This window comes from Labrus bergylta, chromosome 24 (genome assembly GCF_963930695.1).
Source record: "Labrus bergylta chromosome 24, fLabBer1.1, whole genome shotgun sequence".
In the NCBI taxonomy this organism is placed as follows: Eukaryota; Metazoa; Chordata; class Actinopteri; order Labriformes; family Labridae; genus Labrus; species Labrus bergylta.
In genome coordinates this window covers 7,946,398-7,970,800 of record NC_089218.1, presented here as the reverse complement: position 1 = coordinate 7,970,800, position 24,403 = coordinate 7,946,398, and the positions used below count along the sequence as shown (strand labels likewise).

The 24,403-nt window shown below is 43.5% G+C and overlaps 1 protein-coding gene across 18 annotated transcripts in view; it reads right to left on the bottom strand.

Annotated features, from left to right (window-relative positions):
- LOC109990187 (muscleblind-like protein 2a) overlaps positions 1-24,403 on the bottom strand; it is a 65,457-nt gene that overhangs the window by 39,226 nt on the left and 1,828 nt on the right. For 8 of the 18 annotated variants that reach the window (XM_065952056.1, XM_065952057.1, XM_065952058.1 and 5 more), the window contains exons 1-2: positions 20,963-22,437; positions 11,926-12,803 (exon numbers count right to left, since the gene is read on the bottom strand). In XM_065952056.1, coding sequence (XP_065808128.1) covers positions 11,926-12,099 — 174 coding nt within the window. In that variant the 5' untranslated portion in view covers positions 12,100-12,803; positions 20,963-22,437. Of the gene's footprint in view, positions 1-11,925; positions 12,804-20,962; positions 22,439-24,403 lie in introns of those variants that run through there. The other 10 variants (XM_065952050.1, XM_065952052.1, XM_020642201.3 and 7 more) reach the window with 5 other exon arrangements.

Sequence of the window (24,403 nt, the reverse complement as noted above, 5' to 3'; positions counted from 1 at the left end):
TCGGTCAAATGACACCCCTGCAAAAGCGGCGTCAATAACACGTAATTTAAGCGCCAGAACAATCTGAATTAGTGAGGGTGTATTGGTGAGAAAACATTTACAACAACACCAGCTCTCCCTCTAACTAGACAGCTTTAAGACTTTCCATTCAGTAGCTCACAAGTCATTTTCTCCGACGCTTTCATCCAGTCGAGTTCCGTCCAATGCGCCCAATTTGGAGCCTCTGCGCTGCAGCTTATCAAGAGGTTAGATTGGTGTTGAATAAATTGTCCTCACGACATAGACTGCAGCAGCAGGACTATTTCTGAGATAGAAAGAGTGTTACCTGCATTGCTTATCCTAAATCTAATGCAGCAAATGATTGCAAACTAGAAAGTGAGCCTGCAGGAGAAACACACCACCTTTATAAGGAGCTACTGCGTCCATTCAGCTCGACAGTACCTGCAGAACAGCAGGCAGCATAGGGAGCCCTTCACAAGGAATCATAGCAGGCTCCACTTTGCAGCACAGTCCGTCACTCACTGCCACTCGTCAGGTCTGAATAGAATATGAGTCAGAGCAAGAACACTTCCAGGAGAGGGAATGGGTTCACACAGGGCACACTCCTTTTGTTACTTTAACACGCTTTTTAGAAGGCAAGCCCACGCCAATCAAGCTCTCTTCCAGTTTTCTTTACACTAAATTCATTAATCCAAAATAGCTTTCATGCTGACCAGATTCAAATTTGCAATGTGTGCATGTGCAAAAGTCAAACTGCGAGGAGGTGCAATGTACTCAAAGACATCATATAGTGTCTTCAAGAATCTAGCAAGAATCTGATTTTCGAAGACATGTGATCCATCTGATGTTACATCACAAGCGAGCCCACCAAAGCACATACAGAAGTGACCACCAGTGTATTCAAATTCTGCAACTTTAAACTCCCACTGAAATGCACACGACGCAGCTACTGTCTCAAAAAATGACCCCATGCTAGAAGCCGGGGTTCAGTTAAAGTATGCGATGCAGCTTTTTAGATTATTTTCTGCTTATCAGCTGTGTCACCTTCCTGTGCTGGTGAGGACTAAAAAAATGCATTATTCACTGTCCAATTCACAACATGATAAGATGCCATGTGTTAAGATCAAAACAAAGAGAAACCCACCCCTCCAGATACGCATGTCTTCAAAGTCATTGCGGTCTATTCTGGGTCCGTTACGTCCCCTTTAGGCGTGCCTTTATCTTTCTGAGGTGACTCTGAGTTTAACTGTAAATGGTAAGTTACACAGAGGCTTCACTCCGAGTCAGCTGTAGGAACACAAACGAAAACCCACTTTCTTGTGATTTACTTTAAATTAAAGGGTTTTGAAATTTGCCGAATTAACATCACAATAATAATGCAGATTTGTGAGAAGCTTTCTCAAGTCCGTCATCAGGAGGAGGAGGAAATAAGGAGGAGATTTGAATGGCGGTCAGATGAATGATTTCCGATGCATTTGCCTCTCATTTTGATCTTTGATTTTGATTAGTTAGCTGCGCTTGCATGCAAATATCATTTTAAGAAAGACAACCACATCTTATCAAATGACCACCAATGAATTCTGGGACGGTGGTGGATTGTGTTCAGCTTGCTCTTGCCTTTCCATATGGACTGATTTCCAAGAATACAGCAGCACCTACCAATACGTGATTGGTTAACACTTCTCTCCAAACATAAACCAGACTCGTACCAAAGTCCAAACCCCGAGCGTACACCTTCTACATCGTAATGTATAATATCTAACTGAACACTTAGGAGGAGGAGGGACTTTCAAGTATGCAAAATTGTGATATTTGTGTATTTCTGGCAGGAAAGAAATGACATTACAAAGTCACTTCCTCCCTGACATACGCACATGTCGCATGTCTGTGCTGACACATCGTCACATGGGGATTGGGATGTCATGCTAGACCTGCCTCACAACAGCCTGTTTGACACACAGCGACAGTCATTTAGACACAAAAAAAAAAAAAAAGAGAAGAGAAGCCATTCTGGTGCAGGGCCCCTAAAGACAGCATTTCTGTTGCCTCATTAGATGGAGCCAATTAAGAAGATCTCTGTCTCATTATAAAGGCAGGCCCCTGGGAGACAGCTGGGCCTGTCTGTCTTGCTGTTTGTAGCTCCCTGTGTGCGTGTGTGTGTGTGTGTCAGCTGAGAGTGGCTGGGTGGGACTTGTGTCACATCTTTGGGTTGTGTCTTTGGGTTGTACGTTTGTCCATTTATTAATCAGAGGAGAGTTCAAAGAAGCCTGAGGGGAGAAGTCAACACATTTTTCTGAACAACAATTAATCTCTGTGTTTAAAACGGGGCCACAGCGAACGCCATATGCTAAAGCATGAGGAACATACTGCGGCTAGTGGCAGGCGTCTCCAGCTTTTCCAGGAAAACAAACATTATATTATTGATTTTCCAAGCGGATAATACAATTCTTATAATAAATCATGAGAAATAAAGGCTTCTCCCAGTATAGGAATTAGATTAGGACAACCTGAGTCTGCCTCTGATGAGCGATGATGAAAGTACATATCAATAATTAATGAGCGCAACACTAAAGGTCAAGAGCACAGCGAGCCTTCTGCTTCACTCGCCACAGATCTGCTTTCAGCTTTGCTGCAGAGGTGCTCGCAACAGCATCGACGACTGCAGCAGTCGGGGAGTTTGAGTCCAGCTGGCTTTGAAATTCACAAAATGTGAGGATGGCATTGATTCTGCAGTGCTGATTTAAGTTGCTGGGCCTTTTTTTTTTTTTTGCAGAGAGAGAAAAGGAAAAATTGCAGAGAATCGAGTATTTTATCAGCAGCACTGTGGGCAGCACGGAGAGAGGAGAGAGAGAGAGAGAGAGAGAGAGAGAGAGAGAGAGAGAGAGAGAGAGAGAGAGGGAGAGAGAGAGAGAGAGAGGGATGGAAAAGAGGATGACTCAGAGGTAGTGGGTGGATTGAGACCAGGTGAGACACTGTGTACAGCAGATGGGCAGATTTTTCAGCGCTTAGTGTCTCCATCATGTTGCAGGCGGCTCATCGGGTGACGAACACCTACTATCCAATCTGACATGGCCGACATCAGTGCGCTGCATTTTCTTTTGTGGAGAAGATATAATGGAGTTCAGGCTGTTTAGTGATAAAAACAAAGGCTGTGTGTTTGCAAAAAGAAGATCACTCAACATTATTAAAACCTCAGATGCACTGTGAGTCTGCTGTAGTGTTTCTAAGCGATCATTGGAAGCCTGAAGGGACTCGAGAGAGCGATGCTCAACAACTAGAGCCCATTTACCATTTATCCTATTTGAGGCCATTTAGTGTTTCAGTAAGAGTTAAACAAAACAAATGGGCTACTTATTTTAACCAAATTAAAGGCCACATATTATGCTCAAAACACTTCACCATGTTTTCTAACACTAATATGCGTCTCTAGTCCGTCTACAAATCCCCTAAATGATGAGAAAAGTCCATCTTCTCCGTCTTTTGCCTGCTCCACTTTTCAGAAAATGTGTGCTCAAACTGGCTGTTTTCCCTTCATGACATCACAAAGGGCAGTAACCCCTCCCCAAGGTGGGTGACACTCCCACAGCTAGGTGTTTGTTCGGCCCTCTGAGTCTGTCTTCTCACAGTAAACAATAGGGCATGGAGCGAGAAAGCCCGAGCCACCCAAGCCCTTCCAGAGAGGGGGCGTGGTCAGACACAGCTCATTTCAATATTTAAAGCTACAGACACAGAAACAGCCTGTTTTGAGCAGGGCTGAAATAGAGGGGTTTCTAGGCATGATACAATACAGGATCAGAGTGGATTTAGAACAAGAAACTCCTCACACATGTTTTGGGGAGCTCTGAGAGTTGAATGTTGTGTTTGTGAAGTGTTTAAACTTAAAAAAGAACATGCAAGCTTGTGCCTTAGAGTGGCATGTGGTTAAATAAAGCTAAATGCTGCTTCATTTCCTCGTTCTAATGTCTGGAATATTCTCACGATATAATCCACATAAAACTGACAGTATTCTCACTCGTCTCTGTGCGTTATTTTTAGTTCCGCTGCCCACATTTGAAGGCAAAATTGTTCTGCAAGATTCTTGTTGCTAGAGGACTAGAAGCTTTGTTACCAAGAAGAAGTGAAAACACAGACCAGTCGAGAAATAAAAAGAAATCCTGCAAAAGCCTGAACAGAAAGGAAACATGCAACAACATAAAAAACACAGACACTGGAGGACTTTTGCCAAACATAAAGCAGGACGAGCTCAGGAAACAAGAGATTTAGGATCTTCTTTTTTCACATTACGAAAGCAGACCTGCATTTAACACATTTCTCGTATGTTCACAGATAGTGTGAGGTTGGCTTCGTGCCCTTCTACAGCAAGACTCGGACGGGGAATTTAAAATGTCGGGGATCACAGCAGACCTTCCCCACCCTATCAACACCCACAATGACAGATATAGGTCAGAGCAGTGGCCCAATTAAGATGCCAACAACTTTGATGAACTTCTCTGATCAAACGCAGAGTAGTGCAATACTGAGAGACTGTACATCAATATTTATGGAGAGTAAAAACAAATTACTGCAAACTGACAACCAGTAACACTTATACTGGTTTCTGCTTGAACATTATGTTATTTCCCACACTTCTGTTGATACTGTGGTCATGTTCAATAACACATAGAATTGATGTAAAGTCCATCATAGTGCAGCAACATGTTCATTAACCATCACTGTGACTACTGCAGATTCCTCTTTGCTCACGCTCTGCCTCCTGAGACACCGCTCCACAACTTCCTGTCCGAGAGGAAAATGTCCCACTTTAAGGGACATATCTGAAAGAGCATTCCTGGAAAACGTCAAGGTGCAGGCTGTCCTGAGGTTATCTGTACATTGTGAAAGGGAATTCAACATGCAACTTGCAACTTGTGGATTTTCCCCCTGCTGGCCAATAGGAAGAACGCAGGTATAAGACACTTTTGCATGACTTTTGACAACCAAGAGGATTCTTCCACCTCATGTAGGGAGGGGTTTATGTAAACAGGATCAAGATCATAAACGTTGAGATAACAAACAACAACCAGGGATAATGATAGGATGAATGTGGAATTGTTAAGGGAAAGATTAGAAACACGACGGGTAAGTAGAGGTGAAACAACGCTCTGCAAATCCTGTCTCACTGATAGTAAACGCTGATTTAAATACTTTTACATCCATAAAAGAAATGCTTTTAAGGTTTTTCTTCAGGGAGTGTAAAATGATGAGTGAATCCTTCTCTATGTAAGACTGACTTCCTCACTGGACCTGGGTCATGAGACTTCCTCCCCCCTGTTATCGTTCCTATCTTTGGAGCTTTTCTCAGATCGGCGAGGCAGAGGCTCTGGGTTATAGGGGATGAAATCACATGGATCAAATGAAATTTGGCATGGTTGGTACTGGAAAGACTGCGAGCGTGCGTGCATGTGCCTGTGTACGTGGAGGCCTGTTAAAGGAACGGTAGCGGTGGGGGTCTCCTGGGGGCTCATCAAAGCATGCCGTGTCCACTGCAGCCCCCGCGTTAAGCTCAAGTCAGTGCCTCATTGTGTCTGTTTGAATGACCCCGGGGGAACACCGACTCCCGCTGCGCTGCGTGCATTCCCCTCCACATGTTTGCTCTGCCCGGGGTGTGGCCCAGTTCGAGAGGATTACGCTGAGGAATGCAGCCGAGCCCATCTTTTAAAACAAGAGAGGAGGAGGGGAGGGCGGGGGCGTGGGCATAAAGTTCATGTTCACTGGAGCTTCCTAAAGATCCAAAAACATGCAAATTCAGTAAGCCCAGAGGGAGGGGCGTTTAGTTAAGGCAGTCAAAGGAATCTGTGAAAAGAAGGTTGTTTAATAAAGTTTGGTGTCAGTTTTCCATCTTTATGAGAAATAAAATTGTTTAAACTATTGCTCTGGTCTCTTACCTGGTTTAACTTCTCATGTACTCATGGCTTCACTCTATTCGTATGTTAAATATTCTTTAAATTATCTTAACCATAAATAAAAAAATAAAAATAAAAAAAATAAAAATAGTTTAGGGACATTTATTTTCCAATCAAAGTTTGGCATCGTAATGACTAGAAGGTGCAGCTATGCCTCAGCTGGTCGAGTCGGTCGTCTCTTAACCTGAAGGTCAGAGGTTTGATCCTCAGCTCCAGCAGCTACATGTCCGATGAGTCCTTGGGAGAGACACTTAACCTCGAATTGGTCCCGCATGAAAGCATGAGGTGTTGGCTGGCTGGCCTCTAAAAAGTTTATAATCAAAGTCATCTGCTGCTGCTGCTGCTGCTTTCTTTACACATAAGTGTTTGGTTTTGTCTCTCGGGAGGAGGACGTTTTATTGACAACATGCTGCAGTGTCGTAGGAAAATAATAATTACTTTGCAGCCCTCACAGCATTTACAGGGTGAAGGGATCAACTGGATTTACAACCTAAATTATGTAGAAACCAAAACACCTCCTCTCCATATTCCCTTGCTTCTTTATTTACCTTTTCCAGCCATCCCACGCCCCCCACAAAAACACTCGTGCCCTTTTTAAGCAGAGTCCGGATTAAGATGTTCTTACCAGCAAGAGAGAAACCAGGGCGCCTCAGCCTCAGGGGAGACTACGGCGAGCCTGTGACACAAATGAGAAAAAACTCGGCACACCTGAAAGTAGCTCCTATTGTTTTCTCCTGCTTCACCACTTTCTTTTTCTGAAAACGGCAACTTGACGAAACATGATAGTGTAGGGGATGCAGCAGACACCCCCCCCCCAAAAGAAAACACACCTCTCAGGGTATTGATGCTCAGTCATCCACGGAGGTCACCTGGAAATCTGACAGCTCCAGAAAGACATGAAGGGTGGGGAATCTAAACAGTCATCTAAAGGCCTCAAGTCAGCACAGAACAAACCTATACATATAGGTTTCTAAATGACAACATCTCCACCAGCAGCTTATTTTGGGCTTTATTTAAAACCTGCCTACATGCGCTCGAGTTTTATTTGTGCCATGACAAGCAGTCAAAAACATAAATAGAGACAAACGCTCTGGACATGAACAGTCATTTGCTGCAGAGGAGAGAAATACGACCCCGTCAGCACGCTCAGAGACAGCGCAGAGAAAGCAAATACGCATCAACAAAAGGGCTACTGTCACATCAGGCACAGCCAATGTGACATCATCATATGACCGCTGTTATTGCGTTTGCTCCATCAACGAAGGTATTCTCGCTCATTTTCTACAGCCTCCCCCCTCCCCCTTTCCTCCTGCCTCCGCTCATCCCTTCCACCACCACCACCACTCTGCCAGAGTTTCCATGGTCACAGCGCAACAAGTACCAGAGAGCTTAAAAGGGAACGGCTTCAATTCATATCGCCATAATGAGGAAATTGTGAACACTTGTGCAGCCTTCCCTTCCTTCCAATTCATTTGTAACTAAAGATGGCGTCCACTGAGAGCCTGAAACCAAATATTTATGAAGAAAAAGGCTGTTTGTATACAATGTACAAGAATTAATCATTCTGTTGATGTCTTCTCATTTACTTGAGTTGACCTGCTGGGCTACCAAAACTAGCGCCCTGTGTTAGCCTTGGTGGCATCACTGATTTGTATTTCTCTGAGCTGAGCTGTGACAGGCTCTGTGGCCATGTTTGAAATCTAACATGAATGAAACAGCCAAAGACATTTCTGAATGTTTTCCACCGCGTCTCCTTTACAAAAGGTCACCCACTGCCAAATGTTCAGGTCAAACTTAACCGTTTAAGAACGATACCTATGCTATCAATCAAGAGTAGGTTCTATCATGTCTACCTACCAACATGTGAATAAAGCTTGAGCTGGACAGAGATGAAGCAGCGTGTCCTATTTTGAGAGATGACAAATGTAACGTAGAGAGTCTATTTCTAAAGCCCACAGTGTAGAGCAAGAGGACAGAAAATAATCCCCCAGACATTACAGTAAAGAAATGCTGAGAGCAGCGTAATAGAGTCAGGATGCTGCAAGCTGTGTGTTTGAGAAAAAGGAACGAGCGGGGCGAGCATGGAGGGAGTACTCTTCATCATTCGAGCCATGCAAAGCACGTCGCTGTGGACAGTTTTCAGGGATTCATTGACCTGCAGAAGTAGCGTTAAACTCTGCGAAAACACATGAGGCAATTCTCTCTTTCTCAAAAGAGCAATGACAGCTTCTTTTTCAGACTGGTTCTATGACATTGTGTTTAAAAATAATAACACCTTTTAAAAAAAAGATGAAAGCCAGGAGTTTGTCAGGTTGGGAGACACCTGTAATTTACATCGTATCATCTAAGAGCACATTTTTAAATGCGATGCAACCCAAACAACGAGTAAATCACAGGAAAATGAAAATGAAAAAAGGTGTCTGAGAGGATCTAAAATGAACTTTAGTGCAAAGGAATACATTATTTTAGGCAGACGGCTGCATCATTTCATATTGGCTTCTGCAGAGTTCAACAGGAAGAAACTATTGTCATCACAGGAGTGTTTTTACCTCCTCGGTAAAACATCGACAACCGTGACAGTCGAATTCTCCACTGAGTCGGCATGCCAGCCCCGACAAGTGCAACAACAGACTTACACCTCCTACTCCACTCCTCTCCCGAGCCGTACCTCTCACATGTTTATGAAAAGGAGCCTTCTGATCATTGGCCAAGTTCCGCCTGGCAGCACACCACCCTGGCAGTGATAACCCTATCAGATGAGAAGACCCGGCAAGACGATACGGGCGTAATGGGGTGGAAATCAGCCTGCCGTGGAGCGAGACACATTTCCTAATGCAAAATAAAGCGCTCATTCTCTCAGCTGTCACGAGGAAAAGTCTTTGGGAGAGAGGGGGCGAGCTGGAGGTAAAACACAGAGAATCCTGTATGCTCCATCCGTCAGCCGACTGAGTGGTGAGAGAGAGTATGAAAGACAAATATGGCTGCAAAAAATGACGGCACTGTACATACAAATTGGGATATAGCTAGATAATCATCACATGAATATCAAGACACAAACACAAATGTTTACCAATTTCATCACTGAATTCTTCGATCCTCTATTTCGAAAATAAAAAATGATCTTCCTATGTTCATAGGAAAGTTATCATGAACTGCAAAAAAAAATAATAATTCCAGATCATCGGGGGTCATATCACGTTTATAGTAGCTGTCAAGATGATCATGCAGCTCCAGCATCATGCACTTTGCAGGTTTCACAGGAGTGTGCGTTGCTAAGGAAGCCAAGGCATGTCTTTCCAACAAGGCACTGATTGACATTTCAGCAGATTACATCAAATCATCCACCCTGCGCACACTTTGGAGATGAGACTCAGTTGTTCAACAGATGAAGCCAACAACAGCTGTGAGGTTGCCGAGTTGATTCTCAGGGGTCTAGTTAAGACTTGGTCATTATTATGAGAGGGTTTTCCTCTTAGTTAAACCTAATCAGAGAAAAAGTTAAAGAATAAGGGAGGTTCTTTTAAGCTTCAAAGCAGCCTCTAAGTGCATCTTAAATGCAGGCTTTTGTTGTATTCTGTAGAGTGAGGTACAGATGACGCACGGATTGCCAGTGGGCCGCCTTGAGCCACTATTTGTCGAGGAAACATCGGTCTAAATGAGAGGTGGCATGAGTATGAGGTTGAGCGCTCCAGTCGTTTAGTTTCCTCAGTCAGGGATGACTGGGTGGAGTTCTCAGGGAGCAGCAAAATAATGTCATGTGCAGAGAGGCTCCGTGTCAGGACTTTCCCTCGCATGCTGCGACAACAAATCGATCCCGATTGGAATCAGCTGTTTGCCCATTAAACCATAACGGCATAACAGCTCGCAAAACCTGGCAGCCAGGGAGGGAATGTCACTCAGTGACTGACTGCGAGCCATATTTCAGTGAACCTTACCATGAGCTCGCCAAGAAAACAGCTGATAGCGACGTAAAGGGCAGCTTGTTTTCAGATGTCGAATAAATAATCCGCCGTGAGCAGCTTGTAATGAAGCGGGCTTTAACACACTCTGAAGATGAAGATGGATTCAAAGTAGGAAACATGTGGAGGTGTGTGGAAAGCTCACAGGAGGGATAGGAGCACAAACCTCCTGAAAACATCATGTAGGGAAAAAGTTCCCAAATTTGCACCAAGAAATGCTCTTTGCTGGACGTGAATCTATCTCGCCTCTCTCTCTCTCTCTCTCGTCCTTGTGCACAACCTTGAAAAGTGTGACATGCACTCTCTGCAAGCTGCACTGCCGTATACGTGAAATGTAGCTCACACCTTAAAAAAAGACCTCATAGTTTCAGCGTTCTGCTCTAGTTTCTCCGGCTATTTATCATTGTCAAAGCTGTTTTTTTTCTCCCCCTCGCAGCTTCTAAACGTCGGGTTACTCTTAGATGCGGTCCTCTTATGTGGGAGTCTGTGTGAGACAACCTTCATATAATTGGGGATATGTTTAAAGTGTCTGGTGTTAAGATAATTTACCACCAATAAAAAAGCCACCAATATTTTTAAACCTGGGCCCTATTTTTGAAATGTTTTTGGTGTTTCAGTGACAAGAAGATTCAAACCATTTTGAAAGTGTCTCAGTGGATTGCCTCAGGCTGCGATCGCTGCAGTGTAATCTGTCTGACAATGTGTCTTAGAGTACCACTACCGTTTTGTTAAAAGTAGCATGTTTTTTTTTCTCCTCAAAAACAGCCGTTCTTCTCGAATCTGCCAAACTCCATTGACAGAAACTAGAACTTTACCTTCAAGGACATGGGGGTTGTCTCGTCTACCACTGCCTCAATGAGTACGTTTTTATGTGTTACGTCTTGCACAAATTTTTATCATGATCACAACTTGTCTTTTCAAACATGAAATGTAAAAAAAAGTAACTGAGGCAGGCGCAAATTAGAAACCCTGATGTTCTGCAAAGCCAAAATGACTGTTTTTGTCAATTTCGGTAGCTTGGAAGACGGTGATTTTGCAGCTGCTTCTGGCAGAAAATTGGATCTTTTCATGCCTAAAAGGTCTCCATATGTCAACATGGATCCATGGAAGACACTTATAATTGCAGGCTGTTAGTGGTAAAAACAATCTTTTTGAGAGGATGTCCTTCACTCATATGCATAAAACCCAAATGATTCCTTTTTAGCCATTTAAGCCCTTCTCAAAACGAAAACCATTTCAAAGCATTCTGGGATCATTTAGACCCCAAAATATGCCAAAAGGAGTTAAAAAAAATACCAGAATTCCCTTTTATAGGCCTCCAGCAGTTTTCAAATCAACCAGATGTAGTAAATATTCACAAAGCTATCCATTAAAGATTGGCATACTTGTCTTAAGCTTACTAAAAAAAGGGGAAGCTCTAATCTTCGGACCGATCCCTCTGCTTGGATCTGTGGGAACCAAACATCACAACAAGCTCTGGCTGTTTATGATGTTTGTTGCTTGTGTGCGACAGCTGACTTGCACCCCAAGAATAGAAGCCCTGAAATGACTTCAGGCGATCAGATGTTCCCTCGATACACATGATGGACAAGGGGGGGGGGGTAACATAAGAAGAACTTACCATATAAAAAACCAAACACACACACATTTGCGCTCACACACACACACCTGTGGTGACAGTAAACATGACAACAGACCTCCGTGGCCTTTAGCTTCATAGGTCAGACCGGTCTGCGAACTGCAGCACAGCATGAAGGCTTGACACACAAACTAATTTGAGCTGACAACCTACACCCACCGACCATTAGGAACTACAGAGCTGTAACATTTTACGTCCTAATGCCGTGTCAGCTGGGCAGCAGTGATGTTATCTAATTCTGTATATTTTATGTACATCCTTTGATAAATGTGTAAAGGGAAATTAACTAGGTAGATCCATTTTGTCTGTCTAAATAAAATAAAATTATAGCAGAATTTACAACAAACAAAAAAATACCAACAAATGACTGTTTTTGTGTGCTCACCTTTAACGAGTCAAAGCAGGCGATCACCCTCCCGTTGTCCACCTGGCAGCTCTTGGGTGGGTGGGCAAATTTGCATTCCTCATCACTGCGCGAACAGGTCCCTCTCTGAAACTGCCGGCACACTTCCAGGGTCAGCCATTTTGTGTCCCGTATCGAGGCGATGTTTAGAGCCATGTCGGCAGATGGGGTGGAGTGGAGCCACTCGGGTTGAAGGAGGAGGCTATCCTCTGGAGGGGAGGCCTTTTTTTTTTTTTTTTTTTTTTTTTTTTAAATGTCCCAGTTAAAAAAAAATAAAACACACAACAAACTAAAAGCGAAGGGACATGAAGCTGTGAATGATCTGCGTCAGGTCAGTGGATGAGGTTTGTCCTTGTGGACAGGAAAGTGGAGGTAATGGACTGACAAAGTGTCTGTGACCGGAGCATGGGACAGCACTGCTGTTGTGGAGTTTGTCAGTCAAAAAAGCTAATTGTTCATCAATCAGTAAGTCTCAGGTGAAGACCTCTGACAAGGCAGAGGGGGCATACTTGGAGCCAAACGTTAATGTTTGTACCAATGTCCCCAAAATGTCCTTTGTATGAGCGATGATATCAGATGTTTGGGGGGCAAAGAGGTGCTATTCTGAGGTGCAATGGCACAGTTTAGGACAACAAAGTTTGTGGTTTACTAAAAGTCTTCAGTACCTACTCTTAATGAGGTTTGGCACCTCGGCCAGCAGTGCAGCAGCTCCACTGTTTTCTTCTCTGAGCACAGGTGTTTGCGGCTGAGCGATGACCTGTCACGACTGCAGAGGGGGAAAAAAAATCTGAAGCTCTTCAGAAGAGCACAGATATCTTCAAGTAGGGCCGCGGTCTCACAAGGCACTTTCTGTCTGTGATCTGAAACAGAAGAAGAGAGACACAAAACAAACAGAGTGTGATTATTTTTTTACCATTTAAGTAACAAGCCTCAACAGCTATTGTAGGTGTTTGTGTTTGCATGTCAGCCTTCATTGGTGTTCATAGACTCCCTAATTTTGGTGACAAATGAGTGGTTAAATACACTACTACTACAATGCTTTGATTTGCACATCATACCGTTGTTGCAATATCAACCAATACCACTTTTATACCACTGTGCAGGCATATAGCTTAAGTATATTGGTAATAAGGAGGCCTAAATGAGGTCCAAAAACAAAAATCTAACCAAGTACTTTTAGTGGCTGAACAATTAAAAACCGCAATTGTTTAATAATAATTTATTAAGGTCAATTTTTTATGGTTTCAGGCACCAGAACGACCTGGTTAGGTAAAGCAAATGATCATACTGCAGGCTTAAATTATGCATCGATGTTGAATATTTGTTTTCCAGAAGACTCAATGGGGAATAAGATACTGCGTCATTTTGACCGTCATGAAGCCTTGCTGATGCATGCAAAGCTATGTCCTGCAAAACCGCCCGCCAACCTTGTTGGTGTACTGCGTTTTGAGGGATTCCCTTGAGTGCATGCTGCCTCAGAGGCTACAAGGCTCATGAACCAGAGAAAACGCAGTTGGGAGGTTATTCAGAAGCCACTGGAGTTTAAGTCCTCATATCTCTGCTTGTGTGCCATTGTTGAGGGCGACTACACGCCCGACGGCTCTCTGGCATATTGCATACAAAGTGGTGAGTTGCAAAAGCCTCTGTGCTATGACACAGTGGACAAGAGCTAGAGAAAAAAGCCCCAGGGTCAAAAACCCGCCCAGTAGAGCCATGCACGGTGGGATGCTGCAGCCAATAGAAAACCGCGCAGCGCAGCATTATTCCGGGCAGCCGTCCAGCAGCCACAGAGGGGCCGAGACAGATGCATATGCCAGTGCCAGACACGATTATGACGCTTTCCAGTGTCCTGCAATATTCACTGCTCCACCACCGTCCAAATTAGATAGTGGCTCATTGACAGCAGCTTGTAGATTCACATTCATCGGGGGAATGTGTGTATGAGCTCCCTGTCTTGTCCTGTAAAGGCATTGGGCTCTATGTTTGTTACCTTGGGAGAAAGGAGGGGGGGGGGGTTCCAGCAATCACTGGATCAACAATCGGGGGTTGTGACCTTTAGTTTTCAGTGTTTGAAATCCATTACTAAGCTACTGCTCAGGGAGCTCTCTTCTTGGCACATCTGGAAATGTTTTTCTGCTTACCGGGTGGGGTTGGGAAAAGGGGGCCGAGGACACCAGACTGAAGGAGGAGAGGGGTTATAAAAACCTTCAACTCTGGTGAAAAGATTCCCACTTTACTGTTGTAAACATAGAAACGTTTACACGGAAAACAGACAAGGCAAGAGCAAACACAGAGCCAACGTTCAATATTCCACAAACAATATCTTAAACCTCAAAGAAATGACAAGCTCCTTTTTATATGAGGGCATGTTCAGACTTGCTCGCCAACCAGGTGGGCTACTCTAAATGGTAAAGGAAAACACATACAGGTGTACAGTCCTTCAGGTGTGATCAAATTTCAAAAGATTCCTTAACCACTGTCTCAAACAGCAGAACTTCCACTTTAACTTGGGGGGGTTGGATGAACTGCACACCTGGTCAATAAAGCTGATTCTGATTCAATGTCCTTTTGTGAAATGCTGTGTTTTGTCTACTGTCTTTGTCTTTATGCCAAACAGTATGTTCCTGGAATGCTGTTGTATTTGACCTTCATGGCCATATAACCAAATTCATTAATGGCCAAAGACTCAAACAATCTTGCAGTTGAAGGCATGTTGATTCTCCTCCGACAACAAGTGCCAAAAAGACACTTCCCCTTAAAATCACCCACCAACACTAAACTGATCCAAGCCTACAAATCCAGACCTTTGTCTAGCTAATCATATTGTCCCACTTTAGTGCTGATCATGTGAAATGAGATGAGAAGCTTCCGCGTCCCATCATATTGACGCCGGGGCTGTACTCTCCAAGGCAGGATTTAATTTCACACCATCTCCCCGGGGAGAAAGAGCCTATCACAGCGGAGGAGAAAGTCAGGTAAGAATCATGTCAGATCTGACCTTTTACAATTAAACCCATCTTATTTTTAGAAGCCATGAGACGTCTGCGATGGAGCTAACCTACTTTGTCGGAACATGTGGAGGGAAGGACAACGGCACCGTGAAAAGACTTGGCCTCAAAACAGGAAGCAGCTCATGTTAAATTAGAGAACACAGGCATCAATAATTCTATATTTTTATGGAAAAAAAATGGAGATTACCGCACAGAAAGCTTCCACAAAATCACACAAGTCGACAGTGTGGATGAGGGTTGGCTTGGGTCTTCTGAAAAACTCTCAGCGGTTTCAACAGGCAGCATTCAAACAATGTTGGTCATGTAAGATATTCTAAACATAAAGCTGACGACAGAAGATCAAACAGGCCCCTCATGCGGGTGATGCTAATGTAATAAACATGCAGGAATGTGGCCACATGTCTGTGTCCATACAGTGTAGACATGTGTCCAATTGATGTGTCAGTCAGCCAATGTTAAAAGGCTAATATGGGCCAGTCACAGATACAAATATGTGATTAATTTCACTGTTGAGTACACAGAAATTTAAATTCAGACAAGTCGACTGGTCTGCAACAACAGCAACTTGGTTTGCCGAGTGTGGCTATTGGCTAACATTGGCTAGCAGTCCTTTAGCATCAATCCTCCTGCAGGTTAACGTCCACATGCCTGTGCTGAATGTGGTTACGCATTTTAACGTTTAATCTTCGACTCGTGCACATCTGGAGCCACAGATATGTCGGTATTGCGTTCTAACCTTTCCAAGTTTGCACTTAGTGGCAATACGCCAACTTAAAATGACATAATGAAGGAAAAAAATACAATTCAGAAATTAATGATATCATTTTAAGCTATTGTGCAGCCCTCAAAACGACATAGAAAATGTCAGTTCTCATTCAATTCAACAAATCAGTGTATGAGAGGCCATAGCAGTAATCAGGGAACTTTTACCCTTTAGAGGAATGATTGGCATCAGCTTCAAGAATCTCTTATCAGTCAGGGTGCATTAAAGACAGTTGGATGATTGCCTTTAATTTTAATTGGTGTTATTATACACAAAATCTGTGCTTTGTGTGGGCACACAAACATTAGCTGGATAAGTGCACTTTCCAAGAAATCCCAAGAATCTTTAAAAGTCAAATTAATAATTTACAGGCCAAATACTTAGTAGACAATTAAAAATGATCTCAAGAGTGAAATATTCATAAGAAACAGCCCAAGGACTTTCTAAGGAACAAAAACGTACTGAAAACTCTGAGCCATAACCATTTATTATTGCAGCATATTTCATGTGCTCTGCCGAAAGTAGCCTCGAAAGAGATGGATGTGTGGACCTGATGCTGCCAAAGCACGTTAGCTAATGCTAGCCTCTCTTTAGTAGAGCGGCAGAGCTGTCTGTCACTCTTGAAACACACCAAAGCCCCTGCTGGGAAGCAAACTGTCATCCCGGAGAGAAAACTGTCACCTCTGTCGTCTAACAACATCCCATCTTAAGAAGCATGAAACTCAAACATACAGAGGAGGAGAACTGCTTTGCAAAAATGACTGCTTTGGAAGAATCCAGCTGAGGTTTGATGCGTCCTTGGGAAGTGTGCTTCTGGCTTTGCTAAGGCTAGCTTAGGATCTGCTAGTTTATTCCAAAAGAAGACTACATGCAGCCTAGCTTGATTGAGAATATGTTTAGCTTAGCATCACACTTTAAGCAAAAGGCTCAAGCTATAAAGGGAGGGTTGAGCAGATGGTTGGCAGGTAAGAGGGGACAATATCGCCCCCAGTGTTTTGACCTCAGGGATCAGCTCTCTTATAAACCTTTATGAGTCAACCAGGGTCTGTGTCTGCAGATTTAAAGCCTTCAAGAGTTCACAGATGAGCATGGAACAGAATTATACTTGATGCAAAGATTGATACTGTAATAATCTGGCTCTGACTACAGAAAGATAACTCAGTTTTTCAAATGAAAACAGGAAAATGAAACAGCTACTCTTTTTGTGCAGTCAGCTGGCTTTACACTACTTGGGATTTTAAATGATTTAATACAAGAACACAACCTTAGTTGCTGACTCTATTGTCTAAAATCTGATGCAGGTAAACATAATTAGGTTATGGCACAAGAAGGTGTCGTCTCTACCGTCTAATGTCGGGTTAAGGTTAACTATTGCAGAAACAAGATTACAGGTACAGTATAGTGCAAGTACATTGTTTTCATAAGACAGGTAATAAATCTGGAGGAATAAATCTGGGAAATATCACGCGAACTCTGGCTGCACACTGTCTAAATTGCACAAAAGCATTGGAAACTGTGCACGAGTTTGCCTGCAATTTTTAGTCATCAAAAACAAACAATGAATTATGCAATTTTGGGTGCCTCCTTGGACTTGGTTGCCATGGTATCGAAACAGATTTTGCAGTCATTCTATTACTACTAGGATCAAAACAGGTCTCAAAATCCTGGTGTTGTGACCACCCTAACAGGACCACTGTCAAAATAAAACCTAAAGAGCTACATCCGCAAAACATCAGCGTGTTAACTTTAGTTCCCCCCCGGTGCTCCCAGTCCAAACACTGGACAGACCGGGTGACCTGATAAAGCCGGACAGAGATGTGAAGAAAAGCACTAGACTTTATGGATTACTGACGCTTACTAAGACCAGCTGACGGGGGCATTATCTTGGTCAGTCTGCTTAATTGCATGCGAGTCAGGGGGAAGGGGGTGTCTCGAGTGAAAGTCATTGGCTTGACCTCTGAATACCTCGTATGTAACCCATTAGTCTGGTATCTGCTCGCTGCAGTTTATCTTAGCTGCTTGTATTGGCTCAGCAGTGATGATAAGCTACCTGCTTTTCATTGGTCCCCACGCCTTGACAACGTTTATTGTCGCTTCAGCTAGGTGTTGCCGGTTATATATAAAAAAGAAGTGGAAATACAAGTGAGTGCAATAGAAAAGCACACAAGCCGGGCACCTGAGTGCTGCATTTACATTTATTACCATTTCACGCAGGCAAACTGCTCTTCTATGGTGATTTGCATGGCCCGAGAGGAACAAGTGGTCAATGTTTTTCAAGGCTGTGGAGAGTGTGGCTCATTGTAGAGGGGAAATAGGAAAATGTGCAGTTTCCAGTGAGTAATGGAAAAGGAGTGAGGCTTGTAAGTGCAGGCTTTATCAAAATGTCCTCTTTCCCAAACAGACCAGCTTGTTGGCCTGCGAAATGTTCCTTTGCATCTTCCAGATAGCATGAGAGCGAGGCTATACGCTGCAGCAGCCTCATGAGGTTTAACACCACAGACACTGAAGATGCTTATGAAATTGTCTTTGGCATAAGCTACAGCTCCTTGAGTTCAATAGCATCATTAGCGATAAGGACGGGTGAGTGAGCTCAGCAGAGGATATACCAGGTCTAAGCCAGGCAGCACATGAAGTGTTTCACAGAGTCAGCAGATAGGTGTGCCCCATATCATAATACCCTTAGCTTAATCACAGTGACCCCGATGGCCCTGCTCATGATATAGCATCGGGCCTTTCTCTCCTGATCAGTGGCTTATATTATATTACAGAACAGATGATGAACCCTTTTCTATCATCTGCTGTAATCACATCAACAGACTCTACCTTAGATTAATATTAACCCCTGCACACGGTGAATTTAACATCTGGACCAGATTGACAATAATATCTCATTTGGCCGTAAAATATGGAGCGTGTATATCTTTTTGTCACACCAAACTCCTATATATCAGCATACAAGAGCATTAGGAGCTGCACAGTTAATTGTGACATAATAATTATTGCAACAAACACACTGCAAAAGTCAGATTTGTTACAATTAATAAGACAAATGTTTACATTTAGAGGCCTTGTTTCTCACAGGGTGCAAACCTTTTACCTCTGTGATGAAGGCCGTGGTTGGTACAATGCCCATGCGTTGGATAATGCAGATGAAACTCAAGCTAGCCATCAGATACTGTACCTCCACATTAATTGGTACAAAAAGAAGTTGTCCTGGATTGAGGAGGGACATAATGCAAGCACAGGACAGCACAGTAAAGCATAATGAAGAGCAGATACTGTAGACCGTAAAAATAACATAATATCAACACCTGTATAGATACCATGGCAACAAAAATAGAAGTCCTAGGAACCCAATATTGGGTAATTTCTTGTTTTTAATCAGTACCAAATGTCTCCGATGTTAATGTGCCTGATGAGTACAACCCTTCTTCTTCATATGGAGGGTTGTACTCATCAGGTGTCTAGAAACAGAGATAAACAAACTTTTGTTAGCTGCAGCTTTGTTGCATGCCCTGAAGCCTCGCCAAAGAACATCTGAGAAATACACATTAACTGCTTTATTTAGTGTTTTTTTTCTGATTCTAATAAAGGGGTCCTTTGTCTTGGAGAGGAGGAGACCTCTGCAGATAATTCGCCACCTCCTATGAACCTCAGATGTGAAAAAGCTGAGTAGCGAGAAAGAAACTTGTGACAGCTCAGCTGACAGCCCCTTTTACATTCCTACATCCACCAGGGACCTTTGAGCAAACACAGATTTTTAGAGTTTCAATGCTTTCTCAGGATCTTTACTTTGAATATTCGTTGGTTGTGTTTTGGAATGAAGGAGACCTGTGCTGATAATTCGGCTTTTTAAAGTTTAGTCTGCCATCTTGTTGCTCCTGAATTTCTACATATAGTACACTGTTCAAGAAAAGTTTGAACTGGCAAAATGCACGCTGTTTTGGACCTCTCGGTTTAATGATTTGAATCTCCGACTTGTAGGGGGCAGCCCTAGTTAACTGTCTTGTTAACTGTGTAAGTGTTCTTCTCTGCTGCCTGCTTAGCAACAGGATTCGGGCAAGTCATCATCTAATTACAGTTTAGTTGGCAGCCAGAGGTGAGCAGTGCTGTTCAGATAAACATGCTGATTAAAAGGATACCCGGCTTCCTTAATCTAAAAGTCTAATGCAGAGAATGAAGCACAGTCAGTGTTGTGTATGCTCCTCTGACACTTCATTGAAGCTTAAATCAAGGATATGTAAAACAACGTTAGATTAAAACTCTTGTTCTTTGAAATCTTAATCTTCATATTACAACACTTTAAACATAAGAGCTGAATGATTCAGCAAACCTCGAGTCACTGCGCGATCGGACTCCCTCTTTCATGCAGAGGATGTCTTAAAAACCCACAAACCACTAAATCCTTTTAATACCAACTCGAGGTGTAATATGCATGAGAGCCGATTCAGAGGAAGGGGATTTCTGTCTGACGGGGTCCTGGACTCCTCCGAGACTTATCCCATTATTTTCTCAACAGGAAGGGCTGAACTGATGTTCCACTTTTGGAAAACACCCACTTCCCGTTGATCCACAGCCAGACGTATGACACCACCCTGGCCTTTTCTATGCAGGCGATGATGTCCAGAGCTTGACCACGCCAGACCAGAGCTAAATTGGGATGGACGGCGGAAAGCAAGGGACACGTCAAGCATGCCCCCATCTCCCTGGAAAGGTTAATTATGATGCGGGTCCTATTAGAACTGTGAAGTTCCAGCTTATAAAAAGAATGTCACATCAGACTCTGTTTTTGTCCTTGTTATTTGGGAAATTCGCACTTCAGTATGAGTTTAAAACTTAACAAGAAGCATGAAAAGAAAACAGGGACACGACAGATGCCACACAACACAAGTTTTTTTTTCTCAAGAGAGTGAAAAATATGGAGCCAGTGTGGCAAAAAAGAAAAAAAAAAAAAGCTCCTGACATTTGCACTAGGGAAGCTGCTGTGGTAATGCCTCTCCCTTAGGAAGTCCATTACAGTGCTGGAAACTGCGGTAAGGCTGCCTGGCTGCAAGCTCCCAGTGCTTCTGTGCATTGATCCCACACTCTCTACATTTTCAGCCTCTTTCTCTCTGATAAAACATTCCCTCTCCTCCCTCCCCACCCAGGCTGGTATGCAGCACACTGCAGCAAAAACCTCCAGAACACAATCTCTGAAAAAAAGAAAAAAAAAAAAAAAACTGTCAATATGACGATTCTTTCCCACCTCATTTCACTCGTGTCCCGTCGCTCTGCTGTCTTGTCTGCTGTCCCGATCATAGAAAGCACCCGGCGCTGCTGTGACACCGAGCTTTACTGCGCGGCTCTCCCCTCAGCCTCAGCGACTGGAGTTAATGACCATGTGAGCTGTTGTCATTCCTCGCGAGCTGCCGACTGCTGCAGCCGGAGGTCCATGCCTAGACAGGGATTTTCTCTCGATGTCTCTCTCTCTCTCTCTCTCTCTTACTCTCTCTCTCTCTCTCTTACTCTCTCTCTCTCTCTGCGAGTGAGGCAAACAGGCAGGCAGGAAGCAGAAGAGTGTCTACTCCAACTATCTGGCTCAAACACTTCCAGCAAGCCCCACATACACACACACACACACACACACTCCCCTAAAGCCAGCCCCTTCCTGCCCACCAGCCTGTGGCATAGTCCCGCCCCTTCAAAAGCTACACCCAATAGAAAAACACCTCCTCTGAATCACAGCCTCTCTATTGGAGCAGAGACGTTTAAGTGCTTGGGATGAAAACTGTGCTTACAGTATCCCCTTCTCAATGCTGATTTTTAGAAGGTATTTCCCCAATTTCACGCCCCGTTAAACTAGAAAGCCCATCCTTTGTCTATCCTATCCTGTACTGATGATATTTTATTTCAAATATGAACCACCTACATTATCACATTACATCTGCTTCCCTTTAGCAAAAGATTGAGCTTAAATATAACTGAATTATACTTCTGTTATGCACCAAAGTGTATGTTATGCCATAGGTTGAAATTTCACCCCATCTCGTGATATGAAGCTTTCGCGAAACTTCAGTCAGGAAGACAACTGTATATACTTGCCTTCACGATTGCGTCTATCTCTCATTCATAACTCTTACGCGCCCTCACTCACATTTCCGCTGTCATTCTCTCGTGCCGCCATTTTCTGGGGCTGTCATTGGGTAATCAGCTGTCTCGTCAGCTGGCCTCAACTAACGAATTGCATGGTGTTCCTCCCTCACTGTCAGCCTATCGTCGTTCTGTTCCCCTTTTGATTACAATGTCTCTCTGGCTTAATTCCTTCATGCCGATGTTCAGTATGAAGCCATCACCTCCCCATCCTCGCCCGTCTTTGTAAAATCATCATCCATCAATTCTCTACCCATCTGGTCCCAACAAGTCATCAGCTTCACCACCACCAAGGTCTGGACTCCACGGGAGGGGATGTATTCTGTGGACGCTCAGAACTGACATTCTCCAAACACATCAACCACCCCATAGAGTCCAAGCGCCAATGTCCTTCTGAAAAATCACATTTCCATTTTTAGCCAATGTAAGACATCATTTTCTTTAGTCACTTGTCAAAATGGAAAACTTGGATGTTTTCAATAATTGATGCATGTAAGGGCTTGACTTTTTGCTCACACCACAAAACAACACAAGTAAGCAATAATGAAAGAGTTGCTGCAGTTGCATAAAGAAGATCAGGCCTGCCCTTGTCTATGTTCTATCATATTTCCCACCATCCCCCCTCCCAGGAAACAAGAGCATTGCACCTACTCCCCCCCCCCCCCATCCCAATTCTCCTCCACCTCCCATCAGCATCCGTCCTCTAAACTCATCCACCCTGACATCCAGGAATCCCCTCCCCTCCCTCACCCCTCACCTGTATGTTACCAGTGTCTCACAGATATCCTTTAAGCTCCATTCCAATCTAATTCCTTAGTTTATTGGACCAGAAAATTGCACAGAAGTGAACATTTCTGTTATTGTTATTGCATCAGAATTTGCTTGAAAAAAAAGAAGAAGAAAAAGGCTGGGTCTGTCTACTCCCACCCCCCCACCCCCCCCCCCGTCCTCCCTCCCCTCCACCCAGCTGATGACATGCTGCTTGGCATCACATGAGCCGTGAAACCGGAGCGTCACAGAACTGATGAGTCAGAGATCCAGCTTCATGACTTTTCGATCCAGATTCAATAGAACAGCTGTAGTGTCTGTCTCCCCCTGTGTCTGTCTCTCTCCGCCTCATACAAAGGGCTCTGAATGACGCTGCAGCCTGGGTGTTTCGTTGACATCAATGTGGCTAAACATGCATTACAGTTCCATTTGAAACAGATCTATTTAGTGTCTGATTATTCTATAATAGCTCCATGCAATCTGATGCTCAACAGGCAATAGAGCGCCTAATGGTTTTTGGAAGACGGGGTTGGGGGAATTGATGTCTTTAGCATGAACATTTTTCCAACGAAGCAAATGACACTTAATACCGATGTCATCTTGGGCAACAGGGCTTAGACTACAGGAGTTGGGGCCGTTTTATACCGGATTAATTTCTCCTAATACTCAGAGAAGTGTAGGACCTTTGTCTGTATTGGTCATCAGGTAATGGGGTTGAACAAGTCTAAGAAGTGATTGAATTAAAAAAGGAGGAAGAGAAGAGTTGCAGCACTTTCTAGAAATGTTTCTCCTGGTAGCCGGTACTGATCATTTTACCTCCTTTACAAACTACAATTAAGAGCGTGTTCATATACAAACTCCTCATTGTATATTCACTCACTTTATTACTTTATAACAACTGACCTCAAGACCTAACGTCCGTTTCTCGCTGAAGAATGAAGTGGACCCTATCAACTGCTTCTCCAATATAGTTATTCCTGTCCATACTGTTGTTTTTTTTATTTTCTATACTTTTTTTTTTTTTAAAGATCATATTTCTTGACATTTTGCCTCGGTTATGAAAGGACAGCTATGAAGAGACGGGAGATATTGGGAGAAGAGAGAGAGAGTAGAAATTACATGCAGCAAAGGGGTTGAGGAGCGGAATCAAACCTGTTGCCGCGGCTCTGCCTTTAAGGTTGCTTTACAAATGGAGCTGCCCTGCACATTTATTTGTGTTTTTTTCTGCCTGCAAAGCATCAGTAAAGCTGGATGTATGAACGGTGATATTCTGCTGTAGTGTGTGCATGTTTTGGAGAAGAAAGGATAATATCTGTGAAGTTTCTCCTTAGTCAATTGATGCAACCAGATTTTTAAATTGGCTGGATTTTATTACTCCTGTAGTCTGAGCCCAGCCGAAGGCATCAGGGCACCTGTAATTAAATAACACAGGCCAGTGCTCTGCCATTACATAAGCATGGACAGGGAGGTGAGGGGATATCAGCCTTTGTCAGAAGCACCAAGTGTCACCTTACATGCTCTGTTCAGGTAGGCACAGTACGCTACACCATGTACACAGATGCATCAGATTTGAAGGGACGGGAATGCTTTTTGGACAGCAACAACTGTATATTACTGCTGCAGGATGAAACATGACTGGTGTGTCCACAAGAAAACAACTCAGCAATTCATCCAGAACAATAGCAGTTGTACAAACAAGCCTGCTCCATCAGCACGGAGAGAATAAGCTTATCAATTTCTCATCTGGCTCAATAACCACATTACTGTATAACTGTCAATAACTGTGCAA